This window comes from Nelusetta ayraudi, unplaced genomic scaffold (genome assembly GCF_046127955.1).
Source record: "Nelusetta ayraudi isolate G7.1 ecotype Tasmania unplaced genomic scaffold, CSIRO-AGI_Nayr_v1 ptg000070l, whole genome shotgun sequence".
NCBI classification, from domain to species: domain Eukaryota; kingdom Metazoa; phylum Chordata; class Actinopteri; order Tetraodontiformes; family Monacanthidae; genus Nelusetta; species Nelusetta ayraudi.
In genome coordinates this window covers 170,553-194,799 of record NW_027466120.1, presented here as the reverse complement: position 1 = coordinate 194,799, position 24,247 = coordinate 170,553, and the positions used below count along the sequence as shown (strand labels likewise).

The following is a 24,247-nucleotide window of genomic DNA, read 5'->3' as shown; positions in this document are numbered from 1 at the left end:
AGCAAGTTTTAATTGTCAATTGGCTGTTTTTGTTGAGTGATTGAATCTGGTCCAATGACAATCGCGGAAATTGTGACGACACGCTGCAGCGGGAAACGATGGCCAATTCACCGCTCTTAAGGGGCGTATCCTGAATGATCAGCTCGCGGTGTTTGCCCGTTAGTCTCGCATAGGCAGACCATCAGTCTATCACCCGAGTGGCCGTCTCGCATTTAACGCCAACATGTCGAAAGATGTAAGTACAGTTGTTGATAGCACAATTTCACAGGTGATAACCGAGTAACTGGATATTGGGACACTTTTCGGTGTTTGCATTTTTTCCCCCCCTTTAGTTGCGCAGCGGTGATGGCCCCGCAAAGCCGCCATTTTAAAGCATTAGGCCTCGTGTTCTTTTGTTTGTTGCCCCCCGTTTTTACGCGTGAACGTATTTTCCCAATTCGTCCATCAGCATGTCCACGCGGCATGCTCATGTGTTGCTACGTTCCCTGAAGAGGGGACGCGAATTGCTTGACGACAGCGTGCTGAATTGTGTGTTGACCTAACGGTACTCCCATCAAATCCCTGCGGGAAAATACTCCCTGCAGCTCGGTTGTAGGAAGCACTTCTTCCCTCCCACTTATTGTGATAAACAGTCATTCGGTGCTGCTGAAGTACGGTATTGCTACCGAGGTGGGAAACGTTCGGTTTCCGCCCTGTGCTATTTTACGATAACATTAAGCAAGGCAAGCCGGTGCGGTTGTCAGTGGGTGCGCTGTTATTGTTATTCCCGACCCCCCATTTAAGATGGCGGCGAACGCGCCCCCTCACTGCGTCCCAATTTTGCATAACACGGCGACGTTTTAGAATGCAGTCCCATCTATTGAGCCGCGCTGTCTGTTCTTAATTTTGCAGGGTCCACGCGAGCCTGAGCAGCTTCGAAAGCTGTTCATCGGGGGTTTGAGTTTCGAAACCACAGATGAAAGCCTGCGGTCTCATTTTGAACAATGGGGCAGCCTCACAGACTGCGTGGTGAGTTATTAAATATGACTTTCTTTTTGTAAGTCTTACACGAAACTTAGACGCGCACTGTTCCTTTGAATCCTAACGAAAGCCATTTTCCCTGGCAGGTGATGAGGGACCCTTCCACAAAGAGGTCGAGGGGCTTTGGTTTCGTGACCTACTCGTCTGTAGATGAGGTCGATGCTGCCATGAGCGCACGGCCACACAAGGTCGATGGAAGAGTAGTCGAACCCAAACGAGCGGTCTCCAGAGAGGTGTGTTGGCTTGCTTGTGCCGCGTCTCCCTATTGCAAGAACTGGAGTGACGATGATGTCGAGAAATGATTTCACCGGTAATTTGTTTGATTGCTGCGATTGCAGGATTCAAACCGACCCGGTGCCCATGTAACCGTGAAGAAGATCTTTGTTGGCGGCATTAAGGAAGACACAGAGGAGTCCCATCTGCGGGATTACTTTGAGCAGTTTGGCAAAATCGAGATTATTGACATCATGACCGACCGCAACTCTGGCAAGAAGAGGGGCTTTGCCTTTGTGACGTTTGATGACCACGATTCCGTTGACAGGATTGTCAGTAAGTTAAAGTTGCCCGGTTCCATGCACTGTCCCGTCGCCTGTAGGGTTAAATAGATTTCTAATCAATGCACTCTCCCCCTCCCCATAGTCCAGAAATACCACACAATCAACTCTCACAGCTGTGAAGTGAGGAAAGCCCTGACCAGGCAAGAAATGCAGAGTGTCGGAATGGGAATGAGAGGTGGGCTTCTTGTCAAACTTGCGTTTATCACATTTCTCGACCAAAGCTAATGCTGCAATTAACTTCCAGGTCGCAGCAATGGTGGCAGGCCCTATGACTATGACAGAGGCTTCAACGAAGGTAAAACATCCGAATGATTTGGGATTTGTGCTCTCTTGTTGGCAGTTAATTAGTTTTCGCTTTTCCCAGGGAGCAGGGGGCGATATGGAGATGGCCCCTACAACTACAATGGAAATGGAGATAGTAAGCCAGCACTTTACTTTTTTCAATGTGTATTTCAAAGATTAGACAATATGAATGTGGCGTCACTGTGAATTGTACTCTTCTAGACTACGGGGGTGGACCTGGTGGCCACGGAGGCTATAACAATGGTGGTCACCGAGGATACAACCAAGGCTACAACCAGGATGGAGGTGGAGGTGGGGGCTATGGAGGAAATGGTTATGACAACAATGGCTATGGTGAGTTGTTTGGCCTGCAGGAGAGGTCAGTGCAGCCGGACGTATTGGAAAGCCACATTCTAAAGCGTCTTCTCTCAGGCAACTACGGTGGAGGTGGCGGCGGTGGAGGAAACTACAACATGGGCCACTACGATTCCCAGGCATCCAACTTTGGCCCAATGAAGAACAACTATGGTGGTGGAGGTGGCGGTGGTGGTGGTGGTGGTGGCGGCGGCGGCGGAGGAAGGAACTTTGGTAAGAGAAGAGTGTTTGATGCAGCTGTTTGTATTCTCCTTGCGTCGTCGTACATGTGAAGTTTATTCATTATTTTTTAAACCCCAGGTGGCTATGGAGGAAGCTCTGGAGGAGGTGGTGGATATGGCCGCTCTGGACGATTCTGAAATGTGAATTGTAAGTCCTGAGTAGGCATGCGTGAATTCTGTGTATTTTAAAACCCAAGTTAACAGTTACAGGGCCTGGTGAAGTGTAGATGCTGAAATAATCTGGATGTCAGGTTATATGAAGACAGTGCACAGTTAACAATGTTGTTCCGTATTGTTCAACAGGACTGATTACTTAGGAGAGGAGAGCAAGGAGAGGAGAGCAAGCGAAATGACAGGGCAGCTGCAGGTTTACCGACTAAATCTGCTCAGCCAACCAGTTGCGGCAGGTTACAGCTGTCGCAAGAAGAGAGGATTTGTAGTTAAATCACAGAGCGTTGTTGTTTAAATATTTTGTGTTTTTCATAATCGTGTCTCTGGAAACCAAGCATTCCAATAAGATTTTATGTAGAGTTTTTCTTTTAATTATGGTTTTTATTTGTAACTGCATCCAATCAAGCTGAAATAAACCATCTGTCAGTTTCTTTTAAGTGAAGCTGTTAGCATCTTAAGTGATTCTGGAGAGTTTGTTAATCGTTTCTCAGGTATGCAATACCCTGCATACACAAAACTGCATGATGTGGTTAGAAATAAAATAATTGAGCATATAGAAAGTCAATAAACTAGAAAAGCAACACACTTGGCAAGGTATTATCCATAGAATTCCAAATGGTAAAAGGCTTGTGGCAAAAACACAGTTGCTGTTTGTCATGTTATCCCAAAGACAACTTGGGTTGGGGTTTATCTCTGTTTATATATTAAATGTAATTTAATTGCAATAATTTAAGATTTCAGTCTTCCACATGAAATTTTCACAACGGTAAAAGTGCTTTGACATTGCTAAACTTTTATCTTGTATCTTCTGAAATGAAGTCTTGTTTCTTGACCTTTGAAAGAGTAGCCTGCATAGTAAAATATAAGGTGTTAATGGTACTGGCTCAGCATTGAGGTGCGGTGTGTGGATACCCTTCAACCAATCTATACACCCTACCCTGAGTTCTGCAAAGACCCATCTGGTGGATGCTAGCTTACATGCAAAGTCTTTGAGGCTAGCCATGGAAGCCAGCTGAGGGAGAGAAGTAGGAAAACCATCGCCAGGATCAATGAAGCAGGGGATAGTGAGACCAGAAGCCTGAGGCTAGCAAACAGCAGCTACCTAAAGGCTTTAATGCTGTGTATAGGTAAGACCAGACTTCTCAACTACTGACAGTATGTCTTGCTTTTGTCAAGTAGCTGGTAGTGAGTTGTTTAGTCCAATAATGATGTAAAACTTGCACAAAAAAAACTCAATGCTATCCATCCTACACTGCTGTTGACTTTTTAAAGTTGAAGCCCTACAAGACTGCATGCTGTTACCAGAAATAGGTTTACCTCTTGTGAGAGAATGCACTTTCCTTTCTCATTTCATTTTTTCTCAATTATAGGAGATGTCCAAAGTGGAGCCCAAACCTGACTTCATTTCAGTGACAATGGTTCAGTCAGGTAAATAACCTAGGTATTTAAAATATGTATATACTTCATATCAATATATATCTGTAGCTATTACTAACCCCAGTTTCTGCTTTTACAGGTTTGCAGAACAGTCGCACTGATGCTGCTGACTGACCGTATAACTGCTGTGCAGTGTAGACTTATTTATTTTTGAATAAAATATTTTTTATAAAAGCAAATGCGTCCCCACTGTTTTTTTGTGTAGAGTCTGTCCATAAATGTAGACGCAAAATTAAATAAGCAGAAGTCATGAACAATCAATAACTAGCACAATTTTATCTGTTATTGGCTGACAGTTGATCTTTACTGGTTTCATGTTCCCTTTTTTTTGTTTTTTTTACAGTTATTTTTATTTGTGTTGACTGTATCTCAAATTAGTTATCTATTGTTTGTGTGGCTATCTCTGTGTTGGGGGGACATTGAAAACGGTAAGCTTTGGACCTGCTGGTGGTTTGCTTTGGTTTTTACAGATAAAGCAAGACTCCAACACACCCACTGTCCTGTGTGCCAACAAGCTGTTAGAAAATGGAATATATGTTGGCTACTGCTTGTAATTTGGATAAGTATAGTGCATCCTCTTCTGTTGCATGCCCTTAATTCATCTTAGGTCATTTTCTCTTAATGTATACCATCTAAGACATAGTTAATATTTTCTTTGTTTCATTAATATTCTTGGTTTACGATACATGGGTAATGTTTGATCATCCCTTTTAGTGAAATTAACTGGAAGTTAAAAATGAATGTCTGTTGCTTCTTATCGCTGAGTTGTTGCTACTTCCTTTAAATCAAAAGGTATTTTTGTTTTCAAAAAGATTATTCCTGATTGATTATCTCTGTTTTGGGAAAATATCTTGGTGGATAAGATTTGAAAGCATTTCAAAGTCCCTACATTTCAGAGAAGGATTCCTTATAAAATTGTAACCATACACAATTATTTCTTTGCTAATCATTTATAATTGTGCAAAAAAAGTCATGGCAGAATGAGTGATAATGTGCTCTAGATCAAGAGAAATACAGAGAACCAGTAGCGAAGTGACACAATTTAATAAACTATGGGGTCTTCTTCCGCAGAGAGAAATAAAGGTTTGTGTTCATACCAAGGAAATTAACAAAAGACACTGAACTTTAGATACTTGCTAGACAAATGGGTGATTGAGTGAAATCCTTAGGTATACGCTGTTGTCTCCACACTAACAGATACAAGAAAAACATGATTGATGGAAGTTGCAAAAGGAAGCAAACATTGGGATGCCGATTTAATGAAAACATTGTTTATCAGTGTCTACTATTTTAATTTAGAAATATTCACAGACGTGCAGATGCATCTGGATTTATTAAACCGGTGTCAATTGTGGTTTCATTGTGAAAATTACAATAATTTTACTGCAATTATAATTTAGAGAAGGGAAATGTCAACAAAAGTAATGAAACAAGGCTTCCCATTTTGCTTTTCTCAGATGCCCGAGACGATCTTGTGTATGATTCGCACCTGTGTAAATATCTAACGTAAACTTCCAAAATGTGACAATTTTCATGGGTTCTGGCTTTTTATCGAATCAATAGAAATGAAAAGGGAGACAAATATGCAAGACGAGCCTTTGGAGCTGATACCTCGAGCAATTGCAGTAATCATGCCAGACCAAAGGGTGGTACTCTCACGTTGATGGACCTCTTGCTTTCGTAATGTAAGAGAAGAAGAATTTCACTCCGCCGCTGGAAAGAGGCGCCTCCAGTTGACTCGCGGACATTGGCCTGGTTTTATCGTCATCATTTACCGAGTGGTCGTAAATAATTCGCCATGTCGAAAGAGGTAAGTCCTTATTTAATGCATTTACACCTTTCAACTCCATATGCGACCACTGGTTTACGCGTTTCATGCACATTTCCATAACTGCGTATTTTTCTTCTGTGTCGCAGACACGGTGCATTGTTTAGCCGCCATTTTGCCGTAGCAGGCCTCGTGGCTTTTGTTTTTTCTTTTTTTACACTCTCCGCAATTTCGCTACAAAACTCGAGTGTGCATTGTTGTCAAGGAGGTTAACAATGCGAGTAGGCGCCGGGATGGATCGCGTGCGCTTTGCACCATCACGTCGTGTCCGTTTAAAGCCATCAAAACCCCTCGAGCGCTTTTACAAACATGGCGGCCACAGATTCACCAGAGCACCTCCAGGTTTTTGCCTCCCGAAGACCTGCGTCGAGCAAAACGCTTCAGTGAATTAATTGTAACGGAAGTGTTTTTCCGCGTGTCTTCTCACCACCCCGCGCAGGGTCCACGCGAGCCGGAGCAGCTTCGAAAGCTGTTCATCGGAGGTTTGAGTTTCGAGACCACAGACGAGAGCCTGCGGGATCATTTTGAACAATGGGGCAGCCTCACGGACTGCGTGGTAAGTTGTTGTTTTTTGTTGTTTTGTTGTTGTTTTTTTTTATATCCCATCTTCAGTTACGCTCTTGTGTGATTTCAGTGTCGGATGCACATGTTTTATTGTTGTTGATAATAACGAGGCGCTAATCACCTTTAGGTCATGAGGGATTCCCTCAACAAGAGGTCGAGGGGGTTTGGTTTCGTGACATACTCGTCCGTAGACGAGGTTGATGCTGCCATGACTGCCCGCCCACACAAGGTCGACGGAAGAGTTGTTGAACCTAAACGGGCGGTTTCCAGAGAGGTGTGTTCTCTGCGGGGTGTCTTTGTCAATTCTCGTTGATTTACGTAAATTGGACTGAAATTGAGGTGAGTAGCTATTTCGCGAGTCATCTGTTGTCGTCTCTGTGGTTGCAGGACTCAAATCGACCGGGTGCCCATGTAACCGTGAAGAAGATTTTTGTTGGCGGTATTCCAGAAGATACAAAAGAGTCCCATCTGCGGGATTACTTCCAGCAGTTTGGCAAAATTGAGATTATTGACATCATGACCGACCGTAATACTGGCAAGATGAGGGGCTTTGCCTTTGTGACGTTTGATGACCACGACTCCGTTGACAGGATTGTCAGTAAGTACAGCATGTGTTTATGCACGGTTTGACAATTGACACAGAATGGATTTTCAGTGTCTCTCTCTCTCTGTTGACAGTCCAAAAATACCACACAATCAATTCTAAGAACTGTGAGGTGAGGAAAGCCCTTTCAAAGCAGGAAATGCAGACCACAGGAATGGGAATGAGAGGTAGGCATTATTTAAACGCAACAATCACAATTTACATTTCACCCCATACTCATGGCACCAAAGGTTAATGGTGAAAATTATGCATCAGGTCGCAGCAGCGGTGGCAGGCCCTATGATAATGACAGACCCTTTTATGACAGAGGAGGTAAGACTTCCACATTAATTAAAATAAATAATTTAAAAAAGCATTAAAATACTGACATTAAAATGTGAGTTTCTTGCTTTTCCCAGGGAACAGGGGGCGATATGGAGATGGAGCCTACAACTACAATGGAAATGGAGATAGTAAGCCAGCACTTTTACTTTTTTCAATTTGTATTTCAAAGATTAGACAATATGAATGTGGCGTCACTGTGAATTGTACTCTTCTAGACTACGGGGGTGGACCTGGTGGCCACGGAGGCTATAACAATGGTGGTCACCGAGGATACAACCAAGGCTACAACCAGGGTGGAGGTGGAGGTGGAGGTGGGGGCTATGGAGGAAATGGTTATGACAACAATGGCTATGGTGAGTTGTTTGGCCTGCAGGAGAGGTCAGTGCAGCCGGACGTATTGGAAAGCCACATTCTAAAGCGTCTTCTCTCAGGCAACTACGGTGGAGGTGGCGGCGGCGGCAGCGGTGGTGGAGGTGGAGGAAACTACAACATGGGCCAGTATGATTCCCAGGCATCCAACTTTGGCCCAATGAAGAACAGCTACGGTGGTGGTGGCGGCGGCGGCGGCGGTGGAAGGAACTTTGGTAAGAGAAGAGTGTTTGATGCAGCTGTTTGTATTCTCCTTGCGTCGTCGTACATGTGAAGTTTATTCATTATTTTTTAAACCCCAGGTGGCTATGGAGGAAGCTCTGGAGGAGGTGGTGGATATGTCCGCTCTGGACGATTCTGAAATGTGAATTGTAAGTCCCGAGCAGGCATGCGTGAATTCTGTGTATTTTAAAACCCAAGTTAACAGTTACAGGGCCTGGTGAAGTGTAGATGCTGAAATAATCTGGATGTCAGGTTATATGAAGACAGTGCACAGTTAACAATGTTGTTCCGTATTGTTCAACAGGACTGATTACTTAGGAGAGGAGAGCAAGGAGAGGAGAGCAAGCGAAATGACAGGGCAGCTGCAGGTTTACCGACTAAATCTGCTCAGCCAAACAGTTGCGGCAGGTTACAGCTGTCGCAAGAAGAGATGAACTTTAGATAAATCATGGGGTCTTTGTTTATTTTTTTATTTTCACAGATTCTGTGCCCTAAAGTACGGGTACTCTTGCTGGGGTCTGCTCCTTTTTATAAAATAAGATAATAAATCCATGCCTTCATTTATACGTTGTATTTTTCATGAATTTGTCTCTGGAAACCAAGCATTCCTATAAGGTTCTATGTAGATTGTTTTTCTTTTCTTTCCTTTTTTAAAAAAAAAATCTGGTTTTTATTTGTACCTGCATCTAATCAAGCTGAAATAAACCATCGTCTGGTTTCTCTAAAAATATGTTGTTAGCCTCTTTAGTGTTTCGGGAAAGGGAGGGTTTATGATTTTAGATGTTCCTTAAAGTGAGTTGAAACCTACTGAGTAAAATGAAGTTGTTGGGTGGGGAAAACCTACTTTCCTGAGATATGTTGAAGATTGCAATTCAAGGCATTTATGGTGCTGGTTCAGTGAGGTGCGGTGTGTGGATACCTTTCAACCAATCTATACACCCTACCCTGAGTTCTGCAAAGACCATCTGGCGGATGCTAGCTTACATGCAAAGTCTTTGAGGCTAGCCATGGAAGCCAGCTGAGGGAGAGAAGTAGGAAAACCATCGCCAGGATCAATGAAGCAGGGGATAGTGAGACCAGAAGCCTGAGGCTAGCAAACAGCAGCTACCTAAAGGCTTTAATGCTGTGTATAGGTAAGACCAGACTTCTCAACTACTGACAGTATGTCTTGCTTTTGTCAAGTAGCTGGTAGTGAGTTGTTTAGTCCAATAATGATGTAAAACTTGCACACAAAAAAAACCTCAATGCTATCCATCCTACACTGCTGTTGACTTTTTAAAGTTGAAGCCCTACAAGACTGCATGCTGTTACCAGAAATAGGTTTACCTCTTGTGAGAGAATGCACTTTCCTTTCTCATTTCATTTTTTCTCAATTATAGGAGATGTCCAAAGTGGAGCCCAAACCTGACTTCATTTCAGTGACAATGGTTCAGTCAGGTAAATATGAACTTTGGGATTTAAAGATGAAAAAAAAAAAATTAAAAAAGTTGCTAACCTGTTTTTTCCACTTTTCACAGGTTTGCAGAAAAATCATACAAATGCTGCAGACCTATTTTTAAGCATAAGACTGCTGTGCAGTTTTCCATATTTATTTTTTTTAAATAAAGATTATTTTTTTACAAAAACAAACTGGCATTTTTTCATTGTAAATGCATGATATATTCATGAAAGTTGTGTCAAAAATATGAATGAAAAAAAAATTGCAGCAAACATAAGCAACATCCAATCTTCGGCTGGCAATCTTGTTTAGACAGTCCCGTCATATTTTACACTGACTTTTAACCTCAGTTTAGTTGAGGTTTTTTTTTATTGCACATTTGAATGGGGCACTAAAAAAATTTTCCCATCCGGAGTCTGCTGTAGAGAATAGTCCTCTATGGAGTATGGCTGTCCATTTTCATCTCTTAGGTGAGAAAATACTTGAGAGTAGAGATTAGTTAGTCGGCACTTGATAAAAGCTAAACTGCGCTTAAACTCCAGCCTCTCCTTAGCCAGGTGCTCCCGCTGAGCCAGGAGGTGGTTGAGTTCACTTTCCAGGTGAATTATGCCCTCCATCTTCCTCTTTCTGCAATTTTGGGCTGCAACTTTGTTTTTTCCCCTCCTTCTGATGTCCCGAACCAGTGCCAGTTGGCTGTCTGTTAGTGTGTACTGCGTGAGGAGCTCATTGAAGTCATCCACAGGCAGGTTTATGATCTTATCTAACGGAAACGGGATCTTCAAGGCAACGGCTCGTCGCTCGTCTCTGCTCAGCGGGGAAGAACTGCAGACGTTGCCCTGTGCTTTGGCATAACTGTCATGGTGTGAGCTCCCTCTGCTGGACACTCCGGGGTCGGGGTAGAGGTGGCTCAGGCCCGTGGCGGGACCCTGTTTGAACGACCAATGAGTGCTTCCATCGTTCGGCGTGTGGGACAAAGTCTCTGAAGAATTTGGCACTAGTTCCCCAGGGTGATACTGATTCTGGTAGTCCATCAAGTACTGGATATGTGGCCTCCGGCTGTGCTCACCCATGCCGTCGGCTTCAATATCACTGTACGTCAGACCCATGTCAAGTCTATGGTAACCCGGTTCACTGCTAATGGGGTTGTCGGGAGAGGCCAGAGGTGGAGTGGAATCGAGAGAGAGACCCGAATCCGACTCCAGGTCATCGGCTGACCGAGGGTGAACGTTTAGTCCATGCACTGGCCACCCGGGGTGCCTGCCAAGGCCGTGAGAGTGGAGAGCGTTTGTTCCTCTGTGCCCCTGGCTGGTGCCAGACATGTTCATGTGCTCCCTCGGAGGCATGAGCGAGAGCTGAGCGTTAGACGGGGCTGGCACCATCTTCTGACTGAGCTGAGACTGAGTGTAGATCACATCTGCACCTCCATCGAGATGGCTGAAGACGGGCACTTCTTCGTGGTAGCTTCCGTTGTAACTTTGAGCAGGGTTTAGCTCACACGCAGGCGGAGGAGGGAGTTCAGAATGGGACTGAGTCATCCCATAGCCTCCAATGGGAAGAATGGGTTCCATACCTTGGTACTGGGTCGTTTCATAGGAACCTTCGGCTGAGACGTCAAACTGTCAACAAGAACAATTCAAAATTAGCGCCTGCGCACGTTAGATGTATTGGATATGTAAATTTCCTATGTAAAATATGCCAGACTGAGCCGGATAGAAAATAGATCCACAGAAGAATGGTGAGGGTGCAACTGCCAGGCAGGACACCTAGGGGAGATTCTGGTAGTGGTGAAAGAGGACGTGAAGTTTGCTGAATGGAACAGCCAAATGGGAAGGAAAAAGAGGAAGGAATTTCTTGGGTGAGAATGAGGCAGGAACGATGTGTAAAATGTCTCTTATTCATCTCATTTGGGAAAATTCAAGTCACTTCTTAAACAGAGAACATACAGAGTACCTCCTGTGGTCACAAAGTGCTCTCAACCTGTAAAGGATTGCTCGCTACACGAGGAGTGGAAAGGTGTCATCCCTCAAATTCTGTCTGTCCAGATATATAAAAGACAGTTTGGCCCCACTTCAGCATGCCACCCATAGGCTATGAAGGGCTCTCAAAGATGTGATCAGGTTACACCAAGACACAGACGGCTATTGTGCCTCGCAGGGGTCCGCCGGCAAGATACAGCACTTCTCCCACCCTCGACCTCCTCGTTCTGCCAACACTCAAACGGCTCATTGTTTCCCTTTTCACCTGAGTGTGCAGTGGCTATTTCACTATAATCATTGCGATAAAACAGCTCAAAATGCTTCTATTAATTGCAATGGATACTTTTGTCCATTAAGCGACCTGAGTCTGCTGACATTGGCAATGATTTGAAGCGACGTGTATATCCCGTGTGGCGTAATATCATAACTAAAATCAATGAAAGGATTGAAAACTCACCTGCATCTCTGTAATGGCCATCAGCTCCTGCCAAGTCACATCCATCTCTGAGTCCGGATGGGCTCCATGAAATCTTCCTGCAGGAAAATTAGATGACATGGACCCTCCCGCACAAAGCTTGGCCGGAGTGGCCAGTACCTTCAAAAACAGGGAATAAAATGATAGTCTAAGAACAGTCGTGTTGCTGGATGCGGGTATTGTGACAGACCTACCTCACAGGTCCTCCTCAGCGGGAGAATACAGTTGGCTGTAGAACACATTCAGAACAGGCTTTTGCTCCAAGAGGCTGACCTGATGGAGACACACGGCAACATGTACTCAGACCTCCACTATTAAAACCCTTTACAGAAGACAGACAAGCTCAAACCTACTTAATGCAAACTACAAAGTCAAACACATTATTTATATATTTATATATGTTACGTTACACATATACAGTCATGTCAGCGCGACGTAAACATCTGTTTGGATTCCGTAGGAAGATGTTAATAGTTCATTTCAGTTGACCCCTCCCATCAGCTGCCCAGGGCTGCAGTTATGCCGACCCCTGATAAGACAATCAGCGGGAAAACAGCGGGGTTTGCAAGACGCTCTTGGTCCTGACGACCTCCTTTTGGAAAACTCGCAATAATACTTGAAACCATTTCAGCAGTGTCCCAAAAGCACCCTTTATGTAAAAAAAAACAAAAACAAAACAGAACTCATTCCGTCCAGAAAAAAGGCTCACAGTTATGTATATAACATGATTATCTGTATTTAAAACACCATCAGAATTTAAAATTTCCAACATTTCCAGGACGTAGCATCCGAAGCAGCAGTACGGTTGGATGCCTTCATAGCACATTTTTCAAAGCAGGCACACCAAGACAACCATAAACAATGGAACAATATGTGCATGAGTAAAAACAGCTTCCCCCCTGTCTTTTATTTCTATATATAATCTACTTGTTTAATGTTGCAACCTCAATTATAACGCTTGACCTGCAAAGAATTTTTGATATGGACTGTTGTTCTATGCCGCTCTTTATGTCTGTTGCAATAATTCCTCTTTTGAACCAGTGTTTATTGCTGAAGTCTTCAGACAGCATTATGTTGGGTTAGTACATGCAGAGGTCGGGGACTGAAATTTCTATGCAAAACGTTTACAATTGCTTATATAATATTCACTTTATTCCCAAAATATGTCTCTCTCTTTTTTTTTTAAATACATATATAAATACTTTCAAAACAGAACACTTTTGATTAGAGGGTTATTGTTTGAAATAGGCTTACGCAACCAGTTGTATAACGGTAAAATGTAATGTTAAAGTCATTGTTTACACTCTAATCCTTGATTTAACTCACTTTCAACAAAATGTTTCTGTTTTCTTTGCAATTGCAAACATTTTAATTTCACGTTTGTCTTATAATGGTGTTCAACATAAACAGAAATAAGATTGCAATATTTATTTTTCAAAATTAGTTGTTTATTCATTATTCCAACTCACAACTTTGTTTGTTCATAACTTTGCCCTATTTGCAATGTTAGAGGTCCAAGAACAAACGAAACAAACCATACTTGCTGGTCGTATTTTTTTCCCGTTTGGTTCTGTTTTTGTTTAAACAATGCCAGAGTTTTGTAATTGCATTGTCTAACTTTTACATGATGCTACAAATATTTCGGCCAAAACCTTGTGTCTTAATAAAAATATTCCACTGAAGTACTTCGAGGGTTAGCCAGTGGTTGTAGTTGTAGGAAACATATGGAAACTTACCTGAATAACATTGTCTGCTTCCTTCACGGGCAGTAAATTAAAAAAAAAAAAAAAAAGTCCTAGTATCAGAAGAAAATTAAACAGAATGAGGAGATTCCGGTGTCTCAACAGATCACAAGAAGCAAATCACACTTGGACTGCTGTCCTATCTCTTGTTCAACTGACTGTCTGTCTCTGCTCAGCTTTGTGTGCAGCCACCGGCATAAATGGGATGGCTTTGTGCAGACAAACGTAACCTTCCTGTAAAGCACCCACACCACACAGTTTTTTCTTTTTTCGTTTTTTTTTTTTGCGCTCTTGTATCCTTAATAGCACACTTGCACCCGATCTCCAAATTTCCCTTTTACCCACACGGTAAACCACAAACCAACAGTCTGGCGTAAACCACGACAATCATTCTGTCAGCTCACACAGATGCGAACAAAATAAGTTCTGTAAGCAGTTCTGATTCCACACATTTGGATTAAATGACTCAAAGCGAGCGAAAAAAACAACAACAACAACAACAACAGTATTGTTGTTGCCTGGGTGTTGGGACAAACCTTGGAGCCACGGTGTCCTTTTAAGTCCGCCGGAGCAAAAGGTGCAAGGAGTGTGATGTGGAGCACCTGAAGCCAGAGTTGGCGTTGCTGTGAGGGCCCGGTTTAGGCAGCAGTGGGTGGGTGGGAGGCAGGATTGAGACTTTAGCTCAGAGGAGATGGAATGTACGCCCTCCGACAGGTAAGAAAGAGCACATTGTTCCAGTATCTGGTGGAGCGACTGCCAAGGGAGAGTGAGGAGCAGGAGGAGAATGGAGGGGAGCGTGTCTTACATAGCAAGTGACCATTACAGTCCCTCACGCAGAAATCCCCTCGTTGCCCTGACCTGAGGCAGCGTGAGCGCTGGGCTCCTTGGGCCAGTTTGTTTTTTGGGAAATGCCCTGTGAGCCTTTGCCTAAAAGAGGAGCCATCGCAAGTAAGAGGAAAGGAACGAATGCTCGTTCAGATCCTACTTCAGTCTTGGATGATGGAACTAATCCACAATACTGCTAATCTACTTTATATATAGTCAAACAGTATACTTCTTAGATAGACAGACTGAGGTGTGTTTCTACCCTATGCCCATATAGTTACATTAAATGATGTGTGTTGCTGTACACTTTTGCTGCTGTAATGATGGAAATTTCCCCACTGTGGGACAAATAAAGGAATATCTTATCTTATCTTAAACATTAAGGACTTGGACAAAGGGGCTAATGCATATGCACATTTGGCCTTTATGGAAGGAGTTGGTGGCTTGTATGATACACATCATCCATGCAAATGAGATGTTCAGTTTACCTGATGCTGTCCCACCCCCACCCATGGAAGAGGGACCCTTCACAAGGCAGACTCGTGACTATACAACAGGGAGAGATTGTTGAGATTTTACAGCCAAAACGTCTCCAAAACCAAGGCAAGTGTGCCTCCAATTGATCATGTGCCCTGGCTACTTGGCCAAGGGGATATCCAACTGCTTAGCGTGCATGGCTTTCACCTGGGAGTCTGGGGTTCGAAGCCCGCCTGGGCCCTCTTCACCTTGCCACGTTCTGGTGTTGTCGGCAGGATCCACGTAGCACTGGGAGTGGGCCCACGGATTCCCACTCAACTGTCCCCCTGCACAGGCCTGTGCAGAGCACGAGGTTGTGCTTGTGAAAAGAGGGGGACAGTTGAGGGTCCTGTCACTATGCCTCCAATTGATCATGTGCCCTGGCTACTTGACAAAGGTACCAATATCCCATTGGCCGACTGGTTAGCGCTGACTATTTACCCGGGAGTCTGGGGTTTAAAGCCCGCCTGGGCCCTCTTCACTTTGCCACAGAAGTGCATGGGACGAAGATTGCACTTCTATTGAAAGTTTCACTGCAGCGTTTAGGATGGCCATGTTCAAGTGTGGCTGAGGTGCTCAAAAGAGATTTACGGGTCATTTGAAACATTATGGACCTCTTCTATTGTCCTTAGTAATAAAAGATTCAGCAATAAAGCCACGCAGAGTGCGGACTTGTCTGTCTGACAATGTAAAAACTTAATGAGGGAATTATTGTTTTGTAGAAAAAAATATATTTCATCTGTTTATATTTTGTGGCGATATGAAACTACTCTTTGTATGTGTCTGTCATCTTTGGGTCACTGCCCCAGTATGTTGTTGCAAACTGTCAGTGAGTGTAAATTAGCTGGCTTTTCTTTTGCATCAATTGTCCATTCATATGACACACAAACATGACTGCTAAGTCATCACAGTTAATATCGATGTAAGTTACACAAACTTGGAGTTAGAGTTCAGATTATTCTGGTAGAAACGGAAAGACACGAGTGAATGAAATAAAGTGCTGTATATATTGATCATTTACACAAAACAGACTATTGCAGAATTAGGCTTAACAATGATTTAACAACAAATTAAGTCAAGTTAAGCTGTGGGGATGTTTTTTTTTGTTTTGTTTTTTTACAATTATCTTAATTAATTTGTACATGTTTTCAAACCATAATGGTAAGAGAGTAAATTGTGAGTAAAAAAAAAACAAACTGTCAAGTTGCCTTTAACCTTAATGGTGATTTTATTGTGAAATAACCTACAATTTAGAGCTATAAATGAACCAAAGAAAGGGAGACTTACAGTAAGGCATTGTGTACAGAAAAACCAGAGAGAACATGGAAGGTTTTGTCTGGCTCCTCACAATATCAAACCCACTGAGACATAAATCTCAATGTTTTCTCCGTCATTGTTCTCAGATGGAAAAAGTAGGTGGCTGACAGAGTCAAGAAAGGTGAATTTCTACCAGGAATCAAAAGAAGGGACTTCCCAACCCAAGTTCCTAGCACCCAGACCCTGACTCAACCACTGCCACAGCATGCCAAAGAGCACCCTGTCATTACTGCGACCACAGCGGTCTGCAGCTGGACACAGTTCCCTGGTCTACGCCCACGGCCCGTGTTTGTGTTTGTTTGCTTCAATTAGCCTTTGACATCTCTGCCTTCCTGCTTCCCTGAATGTCTGAGAGGTTCTCCGGCCTCCTCCGTTGTTGCTCGGTCCATGCTAAAGGCTACACTTCAAATTTAGACTGTACCAGACCAGAAGTGTTGACTCTGGAAAAGTCCAAGGTTGACTCAACGTACTGTACCTCTCATCATGACTTTGGGATTTTGCTTCGTGTTAAGTCGAATCCAGAATTAAGCCTTTCCCTCCTCTATAATGGCATCTTTGGTGTTTCCATGACATTTTGTCCCTCAAAGATAGATGAATGGGGTACCTCTGATATTTTTATCATCAAAGGAGCTGTGTAACACAAGCGGTTAACAACCTTCATTCTAAAAAAATAAATAAATATGTATAACCAATTAAGCTTCTTGGAAAGAAAAAGGTTTCAATTGGAATTTCATAAGGTGCAAACCCACTCACGCTGACTATACCCTTTTAGTCAAAAAGCACAGCATTTTAATTATATGTTATCCAAAAATCTTAATGCATGAGGGATTGACCACCCCCCTCGCTTGTTTCCTGGTGGCCCACTTGAGTTTTTTTTTTTCAAACGGCGTTTCTCAAAATGCCTGTCTCTATGGTAATACGGAGCTTTACTCTTTACCTGGAAAAAATTAAATGAGGAACTTCAACCTGCATTATCATTCTTCGGAGTGGCTCTGTCACGCCTGTTCGACAAATATAAGAGGAGATCATGTTTTGCAATAACGCTGTTGCATGTTTCAATTATGTGTGGTCGGGCTCTGTTTTTGTTAGGTACTCAGAAAAGACGAAAAGGAGGATGTTGGTTGGCGGAAACTCTGCTTCGCACTGATAAAAGAAGCACTTGGGTTCTGAAGAAGGGAACTTCTAACTGCTGTGGTCGCTGGTAGGCTCTGAAATACAACTACACATACTTTTTTTTGGAACTTTTTTTTTTTTTAAACTAAGTTTATATGCTATGTTCTTTTGTCTTTTTAACATTAAAACAGCAACAACACAAAATACATTTAAGAAGCATTCTTACGGTTTATTAATTTATCAATCAGGTACTTCATCAAGGAATCAAGGAAATAAAAAACAAACACAATTCAAACCAAACCATCACTATAAGTCTCTTTATAAAAACCTCAGTTTATAGTTTACTTGTGGTCACACAATATTGAATTTAAAATAACACCTTATTAAAGCAAGAGCTATAAGGCAATATATTCTTACCATCCACCAAGGGTAATTGTGAAATTTCATGGCTGGATTTTGTAAACATTGTTCAGTGTTGTGACATTTCATGGCATCCCACAGGGCTGATACAAATGCATTTCAAAACAGTTTGTATCTTTTACCGTAGGCCTACCCTTGTTTTCAGCTGGTTCTAACCCCTTTGTTTAAACAACAAAAAAAAAAAGAATAAAAAAAAGCTGTACATATTCCAGTATTATTCAAAACTCACGCCCCAATACATCTTACAGTAAGGCCACACAATGATGTCATGTATGGAGTGAAAAAATAGGGAATTCCCCATCAGCTTGGATTTCCAAATTCTTCCCAGAAGTGGGAACTAAGATAATTAAGGTTGGTTAAATGTAGGTGGATCCTTAAGGATAAAAAGAGAGCGAGAGAAACGAGTGAGACACACAGAGAAAAAAAAAATCTGATGAATATACGAGCAAGCTAAAATGGGCTGCAGCCTAAATTAGTCATTTACTACGCACGTTGTATTGAATCATCCATTGTTATGAATATGATGCCTAAACCATAAAAAATATCCCCAGTTGTAGGCCTTTGATCAGAATGTGTTAAATGCATCCCATCACTCTGAAGACAAAAGTGACCGAAGACAAAATAAACTTGACTGAGCGAACTGCATTCCAGTTTAGTTTTACAATCTATACACAAGTTGCCTGCAATTATATTTTGGTTTCAGATATATTGGTTATATATTAGCTTAAAATAAATTGTTATGGTACGGACCACTTCTCATACACTGATATTATTCCCCCCCCCTTCCCCGCCCCCCCCCCTAAAAAAAAATAAAAAAAAATAATAATAAATAAATAAATACATAAAAAAATAAAATAATAATAAAAAAAAATGCATTGTTTGGCAACATTGAAGGAAATGAACTGAATGATTAATTTGTGTTTTCGGGTAAGCCGTACGTTCTAGACCACTGCTGTTCTGTTGAGGTCCCTGACGTTACTCCGCACGCCTGTTCGGTGAAGCGTTCTCTGCTCTTTACGTATTACGCACGACTCTACGCCAGCCAATGAGAAATGGCCTCATTGACTGTACCTACTACGTAGCCCGTCGCTCTCCTGTTAGCTGGTCTGCTACGAACAGAGAAAATGGACTCTCCCGTACTGGTAAATTTCTCTTTTATTGTCTTGTGACTGTGTAAGTTATTATTTGAATTACGACAACGAGTCGTCGCAGAAAAAGAATATTTTAGTCTGTCAGTTTACCCATCTAGTTAACTCTGCGACTGGACGGTTAGCCTCGAATGTGCTAGCTAGAGCTAGCTAGCGTTGTGCTTATATGTTTACTGGTGATGTGGAAGTAATTCTCAACTTTCGACTTTACGAACGAACGCTCATTCAACGCTCATTCTGTAGGTCGGACTTCATTTTGTTTATCTTAATAATCGTGCTACTTACGCAATCATGTCAGGGTTTATTGGTAGCTTATTTTGTGCTTTACTTACTAGCTGCTTTTGATGACTTTTACTACCGATAAATGAGTCCAAGTTGTCACCGCTCCCTACAGGAACCGTCACTGTACACCGTCAAAGCAGTTCTGATACTGGACAACGACGGAGACAGGCTTTATGCCAAGGTAAGATGATACCAGCTCAGTGAACCTTCCCATTCGAACACTGTTTTGTGTATAATAGCTGATGGTAAGGCGAGTTCAGTTGTTGGTGTTTGTTCCACCCTCTGAGCCCATCTTATGGTCATCTCGTCTTGTCCTCTTCCGAACAAGTGGAGTTTAGTAGGAAACTATAAACCCACTGTTTGTTGCAGAAGGCTGTATACCGATAGGCTGTTATCCGAAGAAGATTTGTGTAGTTTGTTTTTTTTGTTGTTGTTGTTGACAGTTAAAACATCTGAGGGTGCTTCACTCAAAAGCAAACATGTGAAAATGGGTATAATATAGGACATTTAGACCTATTCTGAAGCTGTTTACAAACTGGGAAAATATGTATATGCAAATGTGAAATATCGTTTAGTAGTCTGCATTTTTTTTTTTTTTTTTTTTAGTTTTGTAAAAAATCTGCATTTTGCCTTATTTTCATTCACAGTACTATGATGACACATACCCAACTGTGAAGGAGCAGAAGGCATTTGAGAAGAACATATTCAACAAAACACACCGGACTGACAGTAAGACGCTCTCTTCATAAAAGACTCTCTGCTTGTCTCTGCACATTAACAACAGCTGACGTCTGCATTTGCAAATCCTTAGGTGAGATAGCATTGCTAGAAGGCCTCACCGTCGTCTACAAGAGCAACATAGACCTTTTCTTTTATGTCATTGGAAGCTCCCATGAAAATGAGGTTGGTTTGAAATGAGCAATTAAGCAGTTGCTGCAGGCTTCATATAAAAATAATGCATTTTCTAAAGACAGAAATGAACAAGGCTTGTTTTTATTCATTAAAAAAAACAATGTTGAAAATGTCTAAAAAGATTGTAACATTCTTTTATATTTTTGACAGCTTATGCTCATGGCTGTCCTAAATTGCCTCTTTGACTCACTCAGTCAGATGTTGAGGTATGTTTTCAGAGCTATAAATTCTGCATAAAAACAAAACAAAAAAACATTTTTTTTCAAATTGCTAATCTGAATTTATTCGTTTTTACACATAGAAAAAATGTGGAAAGGAGGGCTTTGCTGGAGAATATGGAGGGACTGTTCTTGGCTGTGGATGAAATTGTTGATGGAGGGTAAGTGATGACAAGGCAGTGGACAAGAAAAAAAAGTTAACCATCTTTTTGAATTGGATACTAAAAGGAAGCAACATGACACAAAAAACACAGTTTAAAAAAAAAAGGAAGTATGACTTCTATTCTGTTTAACTTTCCCTATTTGAACAGTTTGTGACGGATGTGCATGAGATTGTGAGTGAGAGTGAGTGTTTCTCTGACTCTCTCCTCCAGGGTGATTCTGGAGAGCGACCCTCAGCAGGTTGTGCACCGTGTGGCCCTCAGAGTAAGCTGCCTTGTTGCTCTTCTTCTCTCAACAATCTTAAATGATGTGGTGTTTGTGAAGATTTTAAACCCAACATAATTATTCCTTTAGGGGGATGATGTGCCTTTAACGGAGCAGACAGTCACTCAGGTGAGAACCGCAGTCCCGTCTTTTATCTTTGCTGTAAAAGTTTTTAACTGCTCCATTAGTTAATTAACCGTCAAAAGTCACCACTGCACAACCTGTGACTGCAAGGGCATCGTTATCGTGTCGTTATCTCTGTCCCTGCTCTGTGGCACATCTCCAGGTTGTCTTATTGCGTTGTCTTCCGTGCAAGACAGAGCAAACGATTGGTAATTACTGAGCGCAAAGGTGGTTAGCAGCCATCGGTGCTTCCTGTGAAACCTCCTCTTCATTAATGATGTCATTTAATTGGCCTTGAGACTGGCTACCGCCAAGGCTCCTGGCTCCATTAATACCTCTTCGCACTCTCTCATAGTTTACGGTTATGAGTCGCTTATCATTTAACAAATTAAGATCTTGCATATTTCTACCGTTTCTGGCCTCACTTCTGCGCCTCTTTCTTCTCAAGTCACCCAAAGGGCTTTTCTTCCTGTTCCACTCCCCTCTGTGTCACAGTAGTTTAGGCTTGGTTTACACTCGGTAGTTCAAGTGATAAGAGTTCACATTTCTTTCTTTTAAGTGTCACAGATTGTTACCATGAATGTCTATGTAAAAAGAGCATGAAAGTGGGAATAAGCGGTTCAGATTCAAACCTCCTCGTCCAATCAGTACACCTGGGGCCTCATGTACAAAATGTATGTATGTAGATGTATTTCATCCTGAAACCTGACGTACGGTCAAATCCAGAAAACTGTGTCCGTGGATGTTCAAAACGTTGCAAACGCACGGAACTGAGCCAACACGAGCGCACGCCGCGCTCCTCCCTCGCAACGCCTCCGCGTACACATGAAAATCTATCGAAATTAACTCTGCAGCTTGGAATTCCTTTCATTCAAGTTCAATCTCGGCATGAAAAAGAAAAACGTCGCTGAGCGTAAGCTGGAAACCCTTAGAAACGAAGTAGAAACTCTGAAAAATGTGTAAATATCTTCACAACAGACCAAGTTAATATAATGGGCTTCATCATCATCTCAGCCACGCCTTGCAAAGAAAGCCGCGGTCACCCAGGTCGATTAAACAAAAGCGTACTAGAATCTTGTTATTGGCTTTCATTGAGTCATTTTACACGCCACCAACGTGGATCGAACTGAAAGGCTGCGATGCGCCGGTGAAAATCAAGTCACTGAACATTAAGCACGGCTTTAATTGACGTAGTTAGGGCTACTAAACACACAAAGAAATTCAGAGGCTTTTTTAAAAAAAGTTTTGAATTTGTAGTTTGACCCCACAAAGAACTACAATAGTCTTATTTAAAACCACAGGCAAGCAATGGCAGTGTGAAGACAGAAGGCTCATGATGTCAATGCGTGTCAGGGGACTTTTATTTTTAAAGGGATAATAACATTGTGAAGATGTTTCAGTTAAAGCTAACAACTACGCCAGATGAATTGCTTGCAGCTTTTGATATCATAAAATGCGTGAAGGCAACAAGCGCCTCTTTTTTTTATTCATAGACAGAATATTGTCAGAAAAACATACAAAAATAACAGGCAGTAATGTAAAAGCAAAATACAAAAAAATATAAAATAAACCAAAAAAAAGTTTGGGCAATGTTTTTTCTTCACATAGCCCTCTTGTTTTATCAGGCGAGTCAACGAGACAATGAATTCAGGGGCCAACCAGCGAGCACCATGCTAGTTTGAGACCGCTTTCACTCAATCGTGCCTTGAAGCACACAATATTAATCAGTTATATGCGTGCACCACTGATGATCTACAGAGTGCGTAAAGAACCGCCCTGGAGAACCTGACACTGCTCAGGAAGTCCTGATGCTTTCTTCTAATTCTTCTAATCACCTCGTCCTCCACAGTGGCCACGCTGCCGTTGTTGGCTTCACCTTTCACACTGCGTGACTTCCTACTGATCGATAGAAATGAATGTGCTGTCCGTCAATGCCTTTTAGACACCGCTGCAGTAATTGTTTCCCCAACGTAAACCAGTGAGTGACGCAAACGGACCAGCAAGTGTACGTTTGCAAGCACCGCACATTTCCAAGGTCAAGTCATGGTCTTGTGCATCCGTGAACGGGAGTGTCGAAACGGGCGCACAAACAGCTTTTGCGCTCGCATGCCTTCTGTTTTTGTACATGAGGCCCCTAAAGTCTATGCAGATTGGACATGAATAGAATAGAATGCCTTTATTTAGCCTACTTTGGGAAAATGTGCATAATAACAGTAGCATATTGTACAAAGAGAAAAATAATAATGATTTAAATTAAATAAAAAAAAAGAAAAGAAAATATTTATGGAGTCAGAAAGGAAAAAACAATATTTGATCTATATGGACAGTTGGATTATTTACAAATGTTGAACATAACATTGAAATACAAAGAACTGTTTTATTGCACCTTTATGAAATGTATACGGTTGAGAAAATGTTTCATTGAGAGCAGTTGCACAGCTTAACCTGTGCATCTACAAGCAGTAAAGCATTAAACAAAAAAAAAAAATGGATAGCATCAAGAGCTTTAGTGGGAACAGTGGTCCGTTTAAACAGTTGTTTACTAGTTTGCTTTGCCTCTTTGTTTCCTCCAAAGGTTCTCCAGTCTGCCAAAGAACAGATCAAGTGGTCCCTCCTGCGGTAGACTCACATCTACGCATCATCATCATCATCATCGTCATCATCATCCTCCCTGTCTTCAAGGCACTGAAACACAACCACCAATTATTTTCACTCTCAGTCAAAGCTGTGACTGGTAGATCGAGCCATACACCCAGCACTACTACTTGACCAAGTGGCGTTTTCCTCTCTTAAAAATAATTGTTTCTTGTTTTTTGGTTTTCCTACACAAGCATAGCCTGTAGCAACATTCCACGTGTTTCCAGGAATAATGTCCTGGATCTCTACTCCAACTCATTGTACAAAGTATTCAGGCACTGTATCAGTTTTCATTAAACCTGTGAGTTAATCGTGAACAAATCACACTGTCTTACCTGTGGTTGTGTTTAACATCACTGACACAAATCTTTAAATAAATAAAAAAATAATAATAAAGTTGACGTAGTTTTGCCAGGAGTTTGTAATGTTCAGCTTTGAAGGGAAGACATCTGTAATATTTGTAGACATTTCTTTTCATAGATTAGATAATGTACTTAATGAGTTTTGTCTTGCTCTTCTGACGCAGTCTACAGTGGTCCAGTCTTCATGGAGACAGGCAAGTACTTAAAAAATAAATAAATAAAAAAATGAGGAGAACTTAAATAACACAGTCACAGAGATTTTTCTCCAGAATGATGGGCGAATGGACTCGTCCTACGAGGAAAAAGACCATTTCAGTTTTACTATCTTTCGACCTTCTTAACA

General features: G+C 42.0%; 4 protein-coding genes across 7 annotated transcripts; 3 read left to right on the top strand and 1 right to left on the bottom strand.

The window, feature by feature from the left end:
- Positions 1–114: 114 nt before the first annotated feature.
- On the top strand, positions 115–4,820 carry LOC142898875 (heterogeneous nuclear ribonucleoprotein A1-like). 3 transcript variants are annotated; one of them, XR_012928652.1, is made up of 12 exons: positions 115–235; positions 892–1,008; positions 1,107–1,253; positions 1,359–1,569; positions 1,660–1,752; positions 1,822–1,872; positions 1,942–1,995; positions 2,082–2,213; positions 2,292–2,417; positions 2,535–2,603; positions 3,997–4,054; positions 4,143–4,820. XR_012928652.1 is itself a non-coding variant. In XM_076042145.1 (11 exons), exons 1-10 carry the CDS (start codon positions 224–226, stop codon positions 2,591–2,593), a joined length of 1,002 nt encoding a protein of 333 aa, XP_075898260.1. In that variant the 5' UTR covers positions 115–223; the 3' UTR covers positions 2,594–2,603; positions 2,759–3,068. The 3 variants fall into 3 exon arrangements, 2 of the variants coding, with proteins under 2 accessions (XP_075898260.1, XP_075898259.1); XM_076042145.1 differs by lacking the exons at positions 3,997–4,054; positions 4,143–4,820 and adding an exon at positions 2,759–3,068; XM_076042144.1 differs by lacking the exons at positions 3,997–4,054; positions 4,143–4,820 and adding an exon at positions 2,759–3,068 and having other exon boundaries at positions 2,292–2,447.
- Positions 4,821–5,718: 898 nt separating this feature from the next.
- LOC142898874 (heterogeneous nuclear ribonucleoprotein A1-like) lies at positions 5,719–9,603 on the top strand. 2 transcript variants are annotated; one of them, XR_012928651.1, is made up of 12 exons: positions 5,719–5,873; positions 6,331–6,447; positions 6,583–6,729; positions 6,843–7,053; positions 7,134–7,226; positions 7,315–7,371; positions 7,458–7,511; positions 7,599–7,736; positions 7,815–7,967; positions 8,055–8,123; positions 9,354–9,411; positions 9,492–9,603. XR_012928651.1 is itself a non-coding variant. In XM_076042143.1 (11 exons), exons 1-10 carry the CDS (start codon positions 5,862–5,864, stop codon positions 8,111–8,113), a joined length of 1,041 nt encoding a protein of 346 aa, XP_075898258.1. In that variant the 5' UTR covers positions 5,719–5,861; the 3' UTR covers positions 8,114–8,123; positions 8,279–8,538. The 2 variants fall into 2 exon arrangements, 1 of the variants encoding a protein (XP_075898258.1); XM_076042143.1 differs by lacking the exons at positions 9,354–9,411; positions 9,492–9,603 and adding an exon at positions 8,279–8,538.
- nfe2 (nuclear factor, erythroid 2) lies at positions 8,630–13,812 on the bottom strand. The gene is made up of 4 exons (XM_076042142.1): positions 13,600–13,812; positions 12,058–12,136; positions 11,846–11,983; positions 8,630–11,028 (listed from the first exon to the last, which is right to left on the bottom strand). Exons 2-4 carry the CDS (start codon positions 12,103–12,105, stop codon positions 9,781–9,783), a joined length of 1,434 nt encoding a protein of 477 aa, XP_075898257.1. The 5' UTR covers positions 12,106–12,136; positions 13,600–13,812; the 3' UTR covers positions 8,630–9,780.
- A 4,985-nt stretch (positions 13,813–18,797) lies between these two features.
- On the top strand, positions 18,798–23,863 carry copz1 (COPI coat complex subunit zeta 1). The gene is made up of 9 exons (XM_076042050.1): positions 18,798–18,938; positions 19,339–19,407; positions 19,874–19,955; positions 20,038–20,129; positions 20,289–20,344; positions 20,440–20,517; positions 20,731–20,782; positions 20,873–20,911; positions 23,481–23,863. The coding sequence occupies exons 1-9, from the start codon at positions 18,921–18,923 to the stop codon at positions 23,526–23,528; spliced, it is 534 nt and encodes a 177-aa protein (XP_075898165.1). The 5' UTR covers positions 18,798–18,920; the 3' UTR covers positions 23,529–23,863.
- Positions 23,864–24,247: the final 384 nt, after the last annotated feature.